Raw genomic sequence first — 19,009 nt, 5'->3', positions numbered from 1 at the left:
CACACCCTTTTTAAGTCAAAAATGGGAGAGGAGTTACAGCTATTACCTGGTGAAATTCTGTAAGCCTTTTTGGAATATAAAAGTTGCAGAACTGAACCAGTAACCAACACAACTGCTGTGCAGAACTGATTTACAGGTTTCATTATTTCAACGGGGTGAAGAACCATGAAGCATTTAAGGTTAAAGATGACATAAAACAATGAATCAATACATTGATGTTTTATAAAGCAGTTCTAAGTATGGCACTGAAATTTGAAAACTGCACAGTTTCTGCAAATTGTATTTAATCTTACCATCATATCTGAGGTAAAGCTAAATTTATGTCAGTTTCCCTGTGAATTCTCAACATTTTGTTTATTTCAGTTTTTCTACAGCTAGCACTGTGAGATTGTTTGTTTTTGCTACTCTGTAGAGAACAGAAATGAAATTTATGGAAAGGGTTTTTGGTAATAAGGAAGAATTAAGCATGTTTGATGAGGGCCTATGGTAATAGATGAGATTGTTTTCATGGGTTATCATTTAATTTTTACATCAGCCAAAATAATAATATTTTTGAGTGACTCTAGTTTTTAATTACAGCAATGTTATTTTCAAATTGTCCCCCACCCCCTTTCCAAATTGTTCATTTTTTTCCTGAACTTGGGCAAGGTGTCTTCCAAAGTATCGCAGGAAATAATATAATAATAGGACTATGACCCCATAAATATTGCTATATAATGTAGTTTCAAACTGCATTATATGGTTATTGTAAACTCATATAATGCAACTTCACTAAACTACATTCTGTACAGGGCTGTAGCCGGGGGGGGGGGGGTGTTAGGGATTCAACCCCTCCCCCTGAAATATTTCAGATTTTTAAAAAATCTGGTTTACTCATGAATTTTAACTAGTTAGCCAAATACCCATGAGTGTCCACTGAAGTTTATATGTCTTGAATGTCTACTGAAGTTTATCGATGGAGCCTGATTTCTAAATTATTTTGCATTATGGAACTACTCTTCATAATTTTCTTTAAAAAGTTTCAACCCCCCCCCCCCCCAGATTTTTTTTCTGGCTATGGCCCTGATTCAATGAGTTTACCTTTACCATATTCTGTAGTGTCAAAATGCATTATATGTCAGTTTAGATTTGGACTTAGGCACTTATGGAAGAGACATAGGAAATATTCATGGAAATGTGAAGGATATTTGAACCCCTGCCCCTTTCTCACACATACATGTCTCAGATCCTAAGGGGCAGTTTGTACCTGTTCCCTTATCTTTAGATGTAATTTGGGATAAAATAATAAAGTCCAATAAAATGATAGTAAATATTTTGAAGACTAACAGGTGGGTGCTGGTTTAACAACAAAACTGTTGGTTTGGAGTAATAGTGTAATATTGGTCAGACTTGAATGTGGGGCATCCACTGATATAACTGTTTCTGTCAAATTTGTGTATGTGAGTGGATCAAAAAGAAATACTTATTTGAATATCAACAACAATTTCAATTGACAAATGTGTTTCTTTCTTCTCATAACAGGTCATAAAGCTTGCCTTTGAAGAATTTGAGCTGGAAAGAGGATATGACACTCTCACAGTAGGGGATGCTGGGAAAGTGGGAGATACTCGAACAGTGTTGTATGTGTAAGTACATGGCAATTTTTTTTTGTATTATATTCATAGTATACTCATTCTGTATTATTTCGTAATGGTCTCTGACACACACATGTAGGATCAAGACTCCAATAATAGATTTAGGTAGGTAAGGTGACACATAAATATGAGTTCACAAAAAAATACTCAAAAAACAACAGTTATAGGTAAACTGCTTGTTCATTTCAGTCTCTCTTAGGAGCATTACTAAATGGTAGAGGATGAAGATAGCATAATTCACATGCATTATATTCTGTTGTAGATGGCAGAATAACATTGAGGTAGATGGGAGGAAAATATGCTTTGTACCACAGCCAAATAGCTATTGACACCTTACAAGGGTTTTTTAAGTAATCCATAGTAACTATGATTGTGATGATAAGAGTAGCAAGACTGTTATTTGCTCCCACTTGGTATGAATTAAATATTGAATTGGATACACCTCATGAGGACAACAATTAATTATCATGTAACCCTCAAATATGGATACATTAAAGTTTGAATGGCCACAACTGTGGAGAATAATTATTTTACCATTGAACTATGATTATGGAAACCAGAAGTGAAATCCCCACTTAGTCATGAAAACCCACTGGACAACCTTAAGCAAGTCATACTCTTTTCATCTCAGAAGAAAACAAAGGCAACCCTCCTTTGAACTAATTTTGTCAAGATAAGATTGCCGTGGGGTCACTATAAGTCAAAATGACTTGAGGACACAAAGAAAAGCTAAAACTGATCATGTTTTCACATTAAAGATAGACTGTTGAATTAGCAACTTAGAGCAGTTCTACACAGACACTATATTGCACTTTGAAACTGTTTTGAGGGTGGGGTTTCCACAAAATATACACTCCCAATGCACATTGCTGTGCACATCAAGACAGAAACAGCTTGTTAAAAAGACAAGAAAGTCTAGAACAGGCCAGATAATGCACTGCAGCCAATCAGAGTATATCCAATGCTGTGCTCAAAACTGGGACTAATAATAATAATAATAATAATAATAATAATAATAATAATAATAACAACAACTTTATTCTTATACCCCGCCCCATCTCCCCGAAGGGACTCGGGGTGGCTTACATGGGGCTATGCCCAGATGCAACAGCACAAAATCAAAGCAAAAGCACTAAACAAATCAGCCAACAATAAAAACATCAACATGGATAAAACAGTCATAAAAGATCAATATACAAAATAATGTTAAAAACATGAGTTGTATCAAAAGATCTGGGCCAAGGTTCAGAAAAAATGTCAAGTCATCAGGGAGGGGTAATTACACCACAGGTGTAGTAATTAAAGTGCTAAGTGTAATCCTGAGAAAGCATACCTGAGGGCCTATTGCTTAGTAGGCAAGCAAGTCGATCCTATAAGGATCAATCATCAAAGGCCTTCTGGAAGAGCCAGGTTTTCAGGCTCGTCTGAAAAGAAAGGAGGGTGGGGGCCTGCCTAATCTCCCTGGGGAGCAAGTTCCAAAGCTGGGGGGCCACGATGGAGAAGGCCCTCCCTCTCGTCCCCACCAACCGCGACTGCAAGGGTGGTGGAAGCAAGAGGAGGGCCTCCCCCGATGAGTGAAGAGATCGTGCGGGTTCATGGGGGAAATGTGGTCTCGAAGGTAGATGGGTCCCAAACCGTTTAGGGCTTTGTAGGTAATGACCTGCACCTTGATTTGGGCTCGGAAGATAAACGGCAGCCAGTGGAGCTCCTTAAACAGTGGCGTTGAACGCGCCCTGTAATCTGCCCCAGCTAGAAAATGTAGAGCATTTCTAAGGACACCACTAGCACTGAGGCACTTAAAAAAAACACTGAAACACAGCTGGCTGGAAACTAAACAATTTCCCAGAAGAGGAAACTACATCATTCAAGTGGGAACTCTCACTCTCCACCCCATTTTTCTCATTCACTATGCCTTGCCAGTATCTAGTGATGACCCCAAAAGGACATGGGAATGTGCAAAATCAGCAGACTGGATTTTAAAACCCCAAATTTTCTAGCAGCTGTCTAGTCGCGATGCTGCAGTTTCTAGGTTTGGTTCTAATCCACATTCAGCAGATGCTGTGGTCACTGTCCCAGCCTTGAACTGGTTCCTAGGGTGTTTATGTAGGTCTTGCACAGCAAAACCAGTTTGTTTTCATCCACTTCCAAATTATTTCTATTATTATTATTATTATTATTATTATTATTATTATTATTATTTCATTTCTATCCCACTTTTCTCCCGTAGATGGGATTCAAAATGGTGTACAAAATATAAAATTCATACAAATACATTAGACAGTAATACATAATCAATTAAAACATCATATCCCAATTAAAACCCAATTAAGATATCAAATAAAACAATTTTAAAACTTACAACAAGCACCATATTAAAGATATCCATAACCTCCAGCCACTGAAGCTATTTGTCAAGTATTATCAAAAAATGTTTCAGGCTGGCAGTGCCTATTTTCATTCGTCTGGGAAGGCCTTGCTCCACAGAAAGGGTTTTTTTTAAAGTAAATTTTTATTGCAAACATTTATAATATTGTGATTACAATAACATGACATAATATAACAGACAGTGGAGAAAAAACCAAACATAAAAAAGAGAAAAAAATAAAATTAAATTAAAAAAGAAAAAGAAAAAAAAACCCCACTCCACAATGAAAACTAAACAAAACAGCCAGCAGCAACAAAAAACCAACAGACAAACAAAAAGAAAAAAAGAGAGAGAGAGAGAGAAAGGAAAGCCTTCCCAACACTCATTACATAATTCACGATAAATCTAATTTATTAACGATAAACACACATTTATTAAAATTGACTTCCATCTATTATCTGGTGTTCTTTATATTGGTTCCCTTGGTATTTCCAATACCTTCCATTCTCCTATCTTGGTTCTACCTCTATTCATCTACTTTTACTCTGAGACATATATTATCTATTGCCCTTCTTACTCATTTAAGAAAAATTTATATTATTACTTTACATTTTTCATTTCTTAAGCAGTTTTTAACCAATTCCCAATCTGTCTGTTTTTTTGGTTTGCCCTGTGTATCAGATAGTAAGTATGTTAGTTTGTCCATATTCATAATTTCTAAGATTTTATTGAACCATGAGTTAATATCTGGTCTATTTTATTTACAGAAAGGTTTTAATTTGAGAACAAAAGGCCAGTAAAGAGGGGGCTGATCGTACCTCATTAGATTATAATGTCTGTGTAGAACCACTCTCAACCAAATATACTGTAATGGACACGGGGCAGAATTCTTTGAATGCAAGGTCAGCTATCTTATTCTTGTTAAGGATCACAGTCCATCTCCCCCTGTATGTAATAAACCCAAAGCAAATATACTCAGCAGTATCAGATACTACCTGCAACTTTCTTTTGCAGATGACAAGATTCCTTCAAATGACATTAATTAAACCAGTCTAAGAAGTCCTTCAAAATCTCCATGTCACTTTTCATTTCTGCTATAACCCTTAACATGCTTGAATTGTGTGCATTTCCCATATTGCACAAGTGACCCAGGAAGACATGACCCAATCCAATTACCCTGCACATGAAATGAAGGTAGCTAGCCAATTACTGAAACTCTCTTACTATAGCTTCTTTAAAATAAAAAGAAATGGGCCGTTCATCCCTTCACTCCTGGCAGTTCCCTGGCAAACTTGACAAATTCTTCTATCAGGTATCTAGAATATCCAAATTGAGGAAGGCCACTAAGCTCACTTCTAAAAAAAACTTTCAGTCAAGAAAAGCAATGACGTCTGGAAAAGCTTGCTCCACAATATACTGAATTTATCAAATGCAGTATAAACACAACAGTTGTTGTTCAAGAAAACCCCTTGATTGAAAACCCCCTGATGAACGTAACTCATCAGAGTTGTCATCGCTAATTAGTTAACCCATTTGGTAAAAGAAGTGAATGAGTAGATATGGACCCAATGTTATTCTCTAGGTATCAGGATATGTTAGCATGACATGCCTTTATGGCACTCTAGTTACAAAAGACCTTCCTGCTAAAAGCACAAATGGTGACCACATTACTATAATTCTGGCACCAGACAAAACGCATCTATTAAAAGCTTTGATGACATAATTAATTTCATCCACATTTCTCTGAGTAATTTTGAATTGTTTTAAGTGTTTTAAACTCTCTTGTATTAAGTATTAAATGATTTAAGATATATTTTAGTATTTAAGTGATTCTGGCTGTTTTAAATTCCTTTGAAACTGTTCAATTTTTTGTTAGTTTCCCTGATATTGCCTGATATAAGGCAATATATAAATCTTTAAATAAATATAAAATATATATCTTACTTACAGAAGATTCTGTCCCACTTCCCTGGTATTTGTGTTGATTACCCCCTATTGCTGCAATCTGTTTTGCCATGTTCCTGTTACAACTGACTACATTTTTAGAGGGTCTTTATTGATCCTCAGCAACACTTTGAGCAGCAGGAGGCAGAGGGGGTGATGTGACAGATGCCAGGAAGGTTGTTTGTACATGAGTGGAGTTTCAGGTATAGATCTTTGTATTTCAGCCATTGAAAATTGTAGATGTAATCGCTGTTCCTCTAACATACAGATTTCTCTGTACACCTATATAATTTCATCAGTACAATTTCAAAAAACTATTCCACATTTTTGTGCCATAATAGGAATAGTAGTGTCTTTCAGTACAGTACAGTGCTATATCTAGTGTTCCTGGTGTCCGAGGAGAGTCTGAAAATCTGCAAACCTTCTCAGAGACAATGCATTGACACACACAAGCAGCACTTTTTAGCCTAAAGCCTGAAGGAGGGACTGACCTTTTGAAATAGTACCTCACAATTACACAAACTCTGAGTATGCCCGCCGTAAATGCATATGAAACATCAGGAGAGAATGCTACTGGAACATGGCCATACAGCCCGAAAAACTCACAGCAATATTTTAACATTGAACCTTTTTTTAAAAGTGGTTATACCTGCTTTCCAACATATAAGTATGGGCCCTCACGACCATTTAGCATTTTTGTTGCACGTTTCATTGCACCATTGAACACCATTGCTTCAATGTTGTAGATTTGTACTTTCCTCAGTTACTGAAATGAAAAACAAACCAAAATATAAATCTCCATGTACTTAGTTTGCTGAAAATATTGGGTTGTTCACAAGTTGCTAGGTGAACTGATCCTTTTGACTCATTTTAAGTATTAATTACCCCTTCAACAGGTAAACATTACAGAATCCAAAGTGATTACACAAAGTTGTTTGTTATTGTTACATTCTTTCAGGCCAACTCTGACTTATAGTCAGAGTTTTATAGACTTTTAAACAAGATTTTTTAAACAAGATTTCATCACATGAGGTTTCTCTATGCTTTCCTCTTAGACTGAAAGAATGTGATTTGCTTAAAGTTGCCCAGTGGGTTTTATGTATAAATTTGACCCTTGAGTTGAGTAGTTTGTTTGTACTGTTTTGAATGTGCTTGATTTTCCAATTCCAGTATCCTGGGTTGCTATGTGGAACAATTCATCTGATAAACCAGGTATGGCAAGTTAAAACACATGGACTTTGACACAGTTCTAATGTTGTTGTTTTTCTCACATATTCAGGCTGACTGGTTCAAGTGTTCCTGACCTTATTGTTAGCATGAGCAACCAGATGTGGCTCCATTTGCAATCAGATGACAGCATCGGCTCACCTGGATTCAAAGCTGTTTATCAAGGTAAATCTCACACTGAATTAATACAGATGTGCTTAGAATAAAATAGTATGAACATTACAGCTTGCAGGCGATGTTGTTGTGTGGATGGACAAATCAATCTATTTCTAGGACCAGTTTATTTTGCCTCTATTTGAACATGAAGGCATTATATTGGATTTCTGCATCAAAAATTTGGCCTTAAGATTGTATGCAGTTTTCTCCAATACATGCATTTTTTTCACACATCTTCTTTCATATGTCTTACCTTCAAAGCTTTCTCTAGAGCACACATTTTTGTATACCACATTTCACTGCATATGGTTGATTGAATATATAATTTCTTAATATACTTGCTCAAATTAAGAATCACATTTGAGGAGGTAACTCTAAAGGATATTTGTGATCTGTATGTTCTTGCAATGATGATCTAGGCTGATGCACTTATCAAAGTTGTTGTTATTGTTGTTAGATTTATTTATATACTACAATTTCTCTCTTAAAGGAAAATACAATATACACATTGAAATCTAAAGATTCTAAAAATTAAAATAGAATTGACCCAGAACTATCTCAAATGAGAAATTAAAAGCATTAAAAGCATTGAAACCTTTTTAAAATACATAAAACACCACACAACACCTCTGGCTCAGTCTTAAAAACTTTCTTTTTCAAAAGGCCCCATCCATTCTGCCATATAATGCAATTTCAGAATGTAGTTTAATTGCATTATATGACAGTGTAAAGTAAAGGTAAAGGTTTCCCCTGATGTTAAGTCCAGTCATGTCTGACTCTGGGAGTTGGTGCTCATCTCCATTTCTAAGCCGAAGAGCCAGCGTTGTCCATAGACAATTATATGGCAGTGTGGACTCAAGATAATCCAGTTCAAAACAGATACTGTGGATTATCCTGCCTTGGCATTCTGGGTTATATACGTGTGTGGTAGGGCCTTGATTCTACACTGCCATATAATCCAGTACAAAACAGATAATCTGTATTTTATAGGTAGTGTAGAAGAGGCCTGAGTGAAGAGGCCCTGGATGAAGTGGGTGGAGCCTACCCTTCTAACTGGCCACAAGGGGAAAAAACATTTCTTCATTTTCCTCTAATTTGGACTTAATTTTTCTATGTTTTTTGTTTGAAAGACATATTTTGGATGACTATGTCTTTTGTGGCCAAATTTGGTGTGATTGGATTCAGTGGTTTTGTAGTTTACTCCATAATAAAACGCACATTACATTTTTTATATATATAGCATTTTGGCTGAATTTTGGTAATAGAGATTTCAGTTTTCAAAATCACCACCACTACCTTCAAATACTATTTAGAATATATCAAAACTGCTGAGTAGTCTACTTTCATTCCCATTACAGATACGTTTTGTTCTTCTTCTTCTTTTTCTTTTTTTTAGCCAGGTATTTAAGTATCAAAAATGGGTCAGTAATTTTTAAATAGCAAATAAGGCTCCTTCTACACTGCCCTATATCCCATGATGTGATCCCAGATTATCTGTTTTAAACTGCATTATATTAGTCTCCACTGCCAGATAATCTGGGATAAAAAGATAATCTGGGATTAGATGCTAGGATAGTGTGAAGGGGCCTAAGAGTGATTTTATTCAAGCCAGAATGGGAAATTATTTATATTGTTTATTTTCTAATTTTTGCAGTCAGGTGCTGTGATATCAGCCAGGTTACTGAGGGAGGGAGGAGTGGAGGAATTCCCCCCCTCCCTTTCCCCTCCCAGTGCTTCCTGTTGTTTCGGCTGATGTATCAGGATGCAATGCAGAATAGGGTGGACCCGTATCATGGCCTGAGACTGTTGCAATATGGAGATTGGGGTGGAGGTGGAGGCAGGGGTGGGAGTGGGAAGATGTTCTCAGGCCACTGAAGTCCAGGAAACAAGGATTGGGATGGTTGTGGCCAGTTCTATTTGGGAACCGGCTGAACTGTCCACATTGCCTCTAAGCTAGTAGAAAATCAAAACTCTGGCAGAATTCTGATTGGTTTGTAGTTTCTGAAGCAAAAAGGTTTAGGTGGAAGTACAGAAATAATAACGGCAGTAATGCTGAATTGGAAATCCTACTATTATTAGTTCATAAATTGTGGTCACATTTCATAGAATCTTTTAAAAACCAACAATAATGATTCAGGATGCATTTTTATTTCCACTTAAAATGTTTCAGCCAATATAGCTAAGGTGAGCCCCTGATACAGTATAAATACAACACTTCCCACAATAAGGAAAAGAAAAACATGAAATAAAATACAGTGTGGTCAAAATTTCAGTCATTTCTATGAATCTGTCTTTCTATCTCCTTTAGAGCTGTCAGATTCTGGGTCCATTGCACCTGTTGATAAAATGTATTTCTACAAATGATGTTTTGTATAATTTGCCATAGCTATTTAAGAAGCAGCAGGGGGTAAATTAAAGTAAATTCCATTCGTGCTGTGCCACTGTGTAGAAAAAGCAAGCCTATTTTTTGATATCTAGCTAAAGAAGTCTTTGTGTAAGATGGCTCATATTTGCAACATTTCCACGTAAATTGATATTTAATAGTGAAATTCATTATATTATAATTATATTTGTCAATTTCCCAATTTTAACAAGAATAATCAGGAAACAATTCCATTTAATCTTTTAGCAAAATCATGTTAATTTTTCTCATTTAGTTGCTAGAAATCCTTGAAAAATAAATTCTTCAAAATATCTGATTATCTCCGCTGTACGATTAACCATACATGCTACCGTAACATCAAAATGAAAGAAGAATTAGAAACACATCTTGAGTTCTTGTTTAATAATATTTAGGAGAATCTTTACCTGTTTGCTTAATTTGTAATCCAACAAATAATTCCATAAATCCAAGGCACACCTTTTTTAGCTAAATGATCATGCTAAAATTAGGGTGCACATTTCATTTGCATAATATGGTAAAGCTAGAAGGCTTGGACTGTGGGTGGGCATGCACACACATACAGGAGAGGCAGCAGGAGTGTGCGCTGGCCTCCCTGTCTGCCCCAAGTCGCCTTTGCCTCCACTCGCCAGAGCATGCTGACTCGCCAGAACCTCCCCCACTGGCACTGCACTGCCTTCGCCCTTATGGGGCAGCATGATTGGTGAGGGGATGGCGCCCATCAGGGCCCAGTGGAGGCTGTGTACAAGGAGGCATTCCTGGCTCTGACAACGTGGTGTGATGGGAGGAGGTGAAGGTAGAGGCATCTCGGGGCAGACAGGGAGGCCAACGCACACTCCTGCTGCCTCTCATGTGCACGTGAGCACTCACCCACCCTTTCTTCCATTTCTATCCTTTCCACCTTTCCCTCCCTTTCTTTTCTTTTCTTCCCTTCCTTTCCTTTCCTTCTTTCTCTCTCCCTTCCACTCTTCCCTCTCTTCTTTTTCTTCCTTCCCTTCTTCTGTTCTATCCTCTTGTCATCCATCTCCCCCTTTTCCTTCCCCCCTTCCTATCTCCGTCCTATCCTTTCCATCCCTCCTTCTCTCTTTCTTTTTCCTTCCCTTATTGCATTTTTCCTTCCCTTATTGCCTTTTTCCTTCTCATTTTCCTTTTTTCCTCTTTTCCTCTCTCATCTTTTTTTTCTTCCTCTTTTTTTTCTTTCTTCTTTTTCTTCCTCCCCTCTTCCCCTCTATCTTCCTTTTCTTTCTTCTTATTTTTCCTCTCTCCCTCCTTCCTTTCCTTTCCTTTCGTTTTTTGCTTCTTTTTTTCTTACCTTCTTTCTATCCTCTATCCATCTTCTCCCTTCTTCCTTCTCATCTTATTTTATTTTCCTTTCATCTTCCTTCTTTCCAATTTCCCCCTATATTCCTTTCCTTCTGATCTTCCCATCAAGGGTTACCTGTGTCTCTGGTTTTAGTTTTTATTGCTGGAAAATTTGGTGATCTAACACTTTTTTATTTTAAAAGAAGTAATGTGAAGCACAAAGTAACTGGAATGCACACATGTTTGGGAATAATTGTAGAGTGCACTTTTTGCCACTTTTTTACATTCCCCAGCAAATACTTTTTTGGTTTCATGGTTTTGAAAATTGAGGTGCATCTTAGATCTGATGGTGCACTAGATTTGAGTAAATATGGTATGTATATGGTATAGTGCATAGCCAGCATTTAGCATGTGAAAAATTGTTGCACCCCTAGGCTGTGTAGGCACCTCAAAACCACAGTGGAGCCCCAAAATATAAGCAAGCAAGCTGTTTATTGAAGATTATATGCAAGCGATAGCAAATCAAAGTTCAATGTCAATAAAATGGGTTTGAATTCACAAGAACAAAGTACTTGTTTGAAAAACTTGATGCAAGAGTCTATAAAAGTCACTCAAAGAACATAGTCCAAACCGGATAGCAAAGTAAGTCCCAAGAAAGGTTTCATGAATAGTCCGAGCAAGATATCAAGGAATAATCCAAGGCATGAGTCAAGCTGGAAGCACAGGAAGCAAAACTTGAATACAGGAACAAAACTCAAGTTTAGTCCAAGGTACAGAGTTGTTGCTGGAACACAAGAAATCCAAACTTCAAAATTACTGGAACATTCAACTGGATACACAGAAACAAGAATGAGGCTGGAACTCAAATCAAGATACAAACGTGCAGGAATTCACAGGAACACAAAAGAGATTTTCCTCTCTTGAATAAGTTACCACCTCTGATTCTGTCAGAAAAAGCAGCTCTTCTTAAGAGTAATTCAAGATCCCTTCCCGTGAGAAGTCTGCTCATTATTTTGTTTCAAAGGCAATCATTTACTCCTTCTGACATACTCCCTATCTTTCCTCTGTTGATTTATCACCTTCCTTCTGTCAAGCTCATTAGCCCTATCCGCCTTATCACTCCCAGAATCCAAACTAGAATGTCCATCTGGCACCAGGAGATCCGACCTTGACTGCTTTGAGGAATGTGGTACAAACTGCCTACTTGCAACCATTATGTCTCGGGAACCAGAATCCACTGAAACAAACTCTGGCTGCATAGGAACAGGAATCTCAGGCTCTGACAAGGCTCAGGCTCACCTGACAGCTCAGATGGAGGCTGGGCTACAAGTTTCTTTCAGAGTTTCAGAATTCACCTTTATTTCTAGGCAGTGGCAAGCTAAAATTAGGAATTCCTCTTTCAAAAGACAGTGATTTATTAAAACAACACTTTTCTTAGTTGTGTGAATACTGAAATATTTTATATTCCTGTTTTATGTTTTATTATTATTGAAAAGTAATATGGGATCTAAAATACCCCAAAGGCATCAGATCTTGTCAGCCCCAATTAATAATTGAATGGGACATGGGCATGAATGTCAGGTGCTGTTGACTATATTTCAGAGGAAGGAGCTGGCACAACTACCTCTGACTATTTATTCACTAAAAATACCATGTAACTCATAGGGTAGCCATAACTTGAAGGCACACCCCACTCTATGCTAATTAACATAAGAAGAACAAAGTACAGAAGGGCAAAGTTTATTAACAATATAATTCAGAGGAGGGAACTGGCAATACTATCTCTGAGTATCCCGAAAGACAGTTGCATCTGTCAAGTAGGGAAAATTTAGGGACGCTTTATGCGGGAGGCTAATTTAACTAATCTACAACACCATAAAACTGCTCACGAGGAAAAGAAGAGGAAGAACAGCCACCAATGGACGGTGAAGCAACAGCTCCCCCTGTGGCCGGAATCGTGAAGCTGGAAAGATGTTAAAAAATGCCTCTGTGTCTGTCTAAAACTGAATGTTGTTTGTCTATTGGCATTGAATGTTTGCCATATATGTGTTCATTGTAATCCGCCCTGAGTCCCCTTCGGGGTGAGAAGGGCGGAATATAAATACTGTAAATAAATATTTCTTAATCAAGAACCTTATCACATTAAGGTCCAAAAAGCAGGTGATAGCAGAGGGATTTGCCAGGCAACATGGCAAATCTGGTGGGCCACAGGGTAAACCATTGCCCCATGCCCAGCATTGCCTGCAACTGTGTTTTGCCCATCCCACTGGGGAAAGTGTCACTAATCGGCTCACCTCCGCACTGGCCCCGTTCTTGTCAGTGATAACACAGGGAACCTCCTGTGATCTCTGGGCAGCATCCTAGGATGCTGCCAGGACTCTGGGAGGATGGAGCCCTGCCGGATGTAGCTGTGTGTTATCTGATGGAATCTGGAAGGCTCCACCCTCTCAGCATTCTGGAAGCATCCTAGGATGCTGAAAAAGTCTAATGTGACAAGGTTCTAAAAAACCCCTATGAAATCCATGGGACCAGCTTTTCCTGATCCCCTTGCCCATTGGAAACTATTCCATTTCTCAGTATCCCTTCCTAATAGGAGTCATGTTTTGGGTACAATCAAACGTTGTGGTACACCCATTACTTCAAAAGTGCCCCATCATTTTTTTCATGATACCAGTCTTTCTCAAACTGCTCCTCCAGGTGCTTTGGACTTCAGCTCCCACAATTTCTAACAGTTGGTAATGTGGAGGAACAGCATATGAGAAACACTTACCAACACAAAGGATTGGCTATAATCTGTAAAGCACACACTGGTTTTCTTTTCTTTGGTACAGCCCATTATCCAATGTATGTTTGTAATATGATCTGTATAGCCTGTTTCTTTCCTGAACTAGCTTGGACTCACTCCACTTTCTCACTCCATATATGGCAAAAGTTTTTGTTGCAGAATTTTGAGCTTGACTTTGCTCACATAGGAGATTAATGCAATGATTCTGTGGCTACTGCAGTCCCTGGCATCCCTTTTCTTGGAGATTGGATTGTACATTGGGTGTAATTTGAAGTTTGAAACAGCTCTATCAGCTTGCTATCTATTCCTATTGATTTCTTTCTCCCATGTGGGTCTGAGTACAGCTTTCATTTCATTTTCTAAAACTGGATGGTTTTCATTTGAATGAACCTTTCATCTTTTAATATCTTTTATATGGTGCCTCTGTGAATAGTTTCCGTTTTTTTTTTATCTTCAATGGCTGCATCTACACTATAGAATTAATGCAATTTGACACTACTTTTAATGCTATTGTTCAATGCTGTGGAATTAGAAGATTTGTAATCTGGTAAGGGAGCAGCACTTTTTGGCAGAGAAAGAGCTTGTAAAACCACAACTCCCATGATTCCATAGAGCCATGACAGTTAAATTTGTGTCAAACAGCATTAATCCTACAGTGTAGATGCAACCAGAGAGAAAGACCCATTCTGAAGATTGTAGATCTCAACCAGGCTATGATTGGGAGATGTAGTTATTAAATGCACCCTTAGTCATATAATGCTCCCTTGCTAATCACATAGTATTCTATGCTAGTAATCCAAACTAGTAAACTGTTGTTCTCTAGCCCTCTTTTCTTCTGAAGTATAAAGAAGATTACCTTTACCTGTTGTTTTTTTTAAAAGATATGCCAGGATGGAATTCAGGAACCTCTTGTTACATATCTGCTAAGTGAAGGGTATAATCCAATTGTCAGCTCATGAAGAGAAGCTTCTTTCTTTTCTCCTTCTCATTGTTCTCATATCTTCTCCTCAAATCATATTTTGAGGATTCATCATCTCTTGGAAAGCCAATTATTGGAATTGTACTGAGTCTGCAAAAAGAGGAATATATTTCACTATTAGTGGAGAGTCATTTATTTATTTATTTATTTACAGCATTTATATTCCGCCCTTCTCACCCCGAAGAGGACTCAAGGCGGATCACATTACACATATAGGCAAACATTCAATGCCTTTTAACATAGAACAAAGACAAACAAACATAGGCTCCGAGCCGGGCATCGAACTCATGACCTCCTGGTCAGAGTGATTAATTGCAGTTAATTGCACTGGCTTGCTCTCCCGCCTGCGCCACAGCCCATGTCATGTCATTCATCCCATGTCAGTGAAATCATAAAATCAAATATGTTTCATCTCCACTTATTGCAAAGATATATTTCAGGGGGTAAATCACTGAATCGCTTGATGTGTCACTTTTCATCTGACCAACACTGTTGTTTTTTAAAGTTTCACTTTAGTAGTCTACAGTGTTTTCATCACAATAGTAAGTAACCACAGTTCAGAAAAGTTTAGTTTTCCAAATCCGATCCCCTTTTTTTCAGGGATCATAGTAGCAACATGAGGTGCATGATATCTTAAGTCCCAACCTTTCTTATCTAAAGAAAAAAACCTATGTTTTCCATATTGCTCTGACTTGTACAATGGATTTCTGAATCTCTTGCATTCTCAGGCATTTATAATTTTGCTGGTACTGCTGTGGAAATTTAATTCTTATTGTAAAAACAAATGTGTTTTTTTCCTTTGCCATTAGATAAAAACATTGGGTTCATAGAATAATAGAATTATAGAGTAAATTATATCACAGTATTGCTTTGCTTGAAAAACACAATCAAAGCACCCCTGACAGATGGCCTCTTTTTAAAAGCCTCCAAAGAAGGAGCCTCCACGACACTCCAAGGTAGTGAATTCCACTGTAGAACAGCTGTTATGGTCAGGAGTTTCTCCCTAATGTTCAGGTGAAATTTCTTTTCCTGTAATTTTAACCCATTGCTCCGAATCCTAATCTCTATGATAGCAGAAAACAAGCCTGCTCCCTCTTCCTTATGTCATTTTTTCAGATATTTAATCATGGCTATCAGGTTTGCTCTCAGCCTTCTTTTCTCCAAGCTAAACATACACAGGTACCTCAGCCACTCCTAATAGCGCTTGGCTTCCAAACTTTTGATAATTTTGTATGTCCTTCTCTGAACACATTCTTACTTGTCAGTGCCCTTCTTGAATTGTGGTGCATAGAATTGGACACAATATTGGTGAAGAGAGTTAAGAGTTAACATAAGAATTGGAGAAGTAAGTGGATTAAACCAATTCAATGTATCATTTATGGCTTTCTAAATCATATCTATCAAAAGACGAACGAACAGTGCACACATGTGTTCCTACTCCTCATGCTGATCAGAACACAGCAATCCAACCAATTTTGCCCTTGTTGGCTAAAACAGAATGTAAGAAATGTTTTTGTGTTTATGTTGAAAGAAGTTTATTTAGAAATGAATATTTTGAGGGAAAATGTCTTCAAAAACACATGTTTAAATGATTATTTTTAGTATCTCGCTCCCCGAGAATTTCATTCTCAGAGTCAATATGTAAACAAGATAAAATAAATGTACAAATTCAAAAATGTTTCAAACTCCAACTATCAACTGATTGCAATTCTTGGAACTTTAAGGAAGCATCTGTTTACTAAACAACTTTTCAGATCTGATCCTATTATTCAACTATAATTCATGGGCAATTTTTTCCTCATCACACTATACAATAGGTTATTTAGGTAGCTACATGAACATATGAACATAGGAAGACTTGTAAAGCTGCAGTCCTATCTGCACTTACCTGTAAGTAAGTGCATTTAAACACACTGATTAAAAATTCAAAAGATTATTCTTTGTGCTATATTTCTAAAGCTCATAGCTGCCACATAAAAAGAGCTGTTTAGATTTTTTCCCAACTTATTCCATCCTTTGGGGAGGATATTATTATTATTATTATTATTTGTGATACTGTCCATGTAATTCTCATCACAGAAAGTAGAAATGAGCTTTTATTCGGTCCTCCCCACCCTCTTGAACAATATCATGTTACATTCCTACAACAGCTTTTGAGTCTACTGATGGACTTCTTTTATTACGAAGAGTGAACAAGGAAAATTAGTTTGCCCTTCAGTCTTTCAAGATTTCTTATGTGTGACACCTACATTCTGATGATAAAAATCAAATACTCTACTTCAAATACGTAATATGTTAGCTTTTCATATTATTATTTCCCGTTCTCTTACATTTTCATTTTCTACATTATGCTACTTTTAGTAACCAGCCTTTGTGTGAGAGAGGCAGGGAATGATTTGCCTAAATGAGATGGGTGACTGATACACCACTACTACTTCTTTAAGTCTGAACATTTTCATTAAGAATAGTCCTGGGAAACACACAAATGGATTTGTAAACAGTGAAATGTTAACATAATTTAAGGGTAATGAATTTTCAATATTATAGGACTTCTAAAGACAACAGTTTTGAATATGAATTCGCTTATTGAAAGAAGGAAATATGTAGGGCAATGATTTTTATGCAAATGTTGATAGTGTATGTAACATGACTTGCCAACCTTATGAATAGTTTTTAAAATATAAATGAAAGGTTTTCATGAGATCTGTTTTCCCCTGACATTAAGTCTAGTCATGTCCGACTCTGGGGGTTGGTGCTCATCTCCATTTCTAAGTCGAAGAGCTGGTATTGTCTGTAGACATCTCCAAAGTCACGTGGCCTTCATGACTGCATGGAGTGCCATTACCTTCCCACTGGAGAGGTACGTATTGATCTACTCACCTTTGCATGTTTTTGAACTGCAGAAGCTGGGGCTAACAGCGGGAGCTCACTCCGCTCCCTAAATTCAAACTGCCTACCTTTTGGACAGCAAGTTCAGCAGCTCAGCAGTTTAACCTGTTGCATCATCAGGGGCTCATTTTGTAGGCAGGTGAATATATATCCCTGTAATTGGCATTTATGGACTGATTGCAGGTGGGCTTCTGGGAATAGTGTAATTGAGACTTTGGGGTGGCTCTGTATTTTTTAGTACATTTTAATATTTTTATGTTTAGTGGTATAAAATGGTATAATGACACAAAAGCTTTAATTGCTTTTTTAATTTTTTAACTCACACTTTAATACATTAACATTGTTTTAATTTTCATTGTGCCATATTTATTGTTAGCAGCCATGATTTTCTATACTGGGAGAAAGGCAGGGTAAAAACAAATAAAAATGAAATATGTAGCTCAGGTCCTTTCATAAAGTCAGAATCCAGATTGGTTCTCAGTACAGTAGAGTCTCACTTATCCAACATAAACGGGCTGAAAGAACGTCGGATAAGCAAAAATGTTGGCTAATAAGCAAGGATTAAGGAAAAGCCTATTAAATGTCAAATTACATTATGATTTTACAAATTAAGCATCAAAACATCATGTTTTACAACAAATTGATAGAAAAAGCAGTTCAATACACTGTAAGGTTATGTAGTAATTACTGTATTTACAAATTTAGCACCAAAACATCACAATGTATTCAAAAACATTGACTACAAAAACACTGACTACTAAAAGGTAGACTGCATTGGATAATACAGGACACTGGATAAGTAAAGGTTGGATAAACGAGACTCTGTTGTACCTCTGTTTTTGGGGGCCAAAGCAGAAGCATCTGAACTGATGGATGTACTTATAAGGTTAATAACCTCTATAAGGAAAAGGTTTTTAAAAAACACTTTGGGAAACCAGAAAGTTTTAAAAATTAAAACTATCTGTTGTTAAAAGCACTGATCAGATTTCTGTCATAGGTTGAGACACTTATCATACTTCTTCCTTTTCTTCACATTTCATTCTTCCCTGAAGAGTTTAGTAACAACATCAAAGATTGCAACTCAATCATTCATTGCTTCAATAATGCACATGATCACATGATGACATTATGGCCCAAATCCTTTTTTTTTCCATGCCTGGAAGGCAAAGTGTGAAGAGCTTCTGATAGCAGTGACATGTCAGTCCCCAGTGATATCGCATGCACACACACCTAACATGAAAACAAAGATAAGCTACGAAAGCTTTTTAATTATTATTTTAAAGTCAAAAATTCAGGATTTTACAGACATACATAGTTGCAGTCATAG

At 37.1% G+C, this 19,009-nt stretch overlaps 1 protein-coding gene across 4 annotated transcripts in view; it reads left to right on the top strand.

Moving 5' to 3' along the window:
* Positions 1-19,009, top strand: part of csmd1 (CUB and Sushi multiple domains 1) — a 1,478,446-nt gene that overhangs the window by 1,123,519 nt on the left and 335,918 nt on the right. For all 4 annotated transcript variants that reach the window (XM_062969106.1, XM_062969107.1, XM_062969108.1 and 1 more), the window contains 2 exons: positions 1,522-1,625; positions 7,223-7,335. In XM_062969106.1, the coding sequence (XP_062825176.1) occupies positions 1,522-1,625; positions 7,223-7,335 (217 nt within the window). The remainder of the gene's footprint in view (positions 1-1,521; positions 1,626-7,222; positions 7,336-19,009) is intronic.

The sequence above is a fragment of the Anolis carolinensis genome, chromosome 1, assembly GCF_035594765.1.
Source record: "Anolis carolinensis isolate JA03-04 chromosome 1, rAnoCar3.1.pri, whole genome shotgun sequence".
NCBI classification, from domain to species: domain Eukaryota; kingdom Metazoa; phylum Chordata; class Lepidosauria; order Squamata; family Dactyloidae; genus Anolis; species Anolis carolinensis.
Note: the sequence above shows the minus strand (reverse complement) of the source record. Positions and strands in the feature narration are given on the sequence as shown.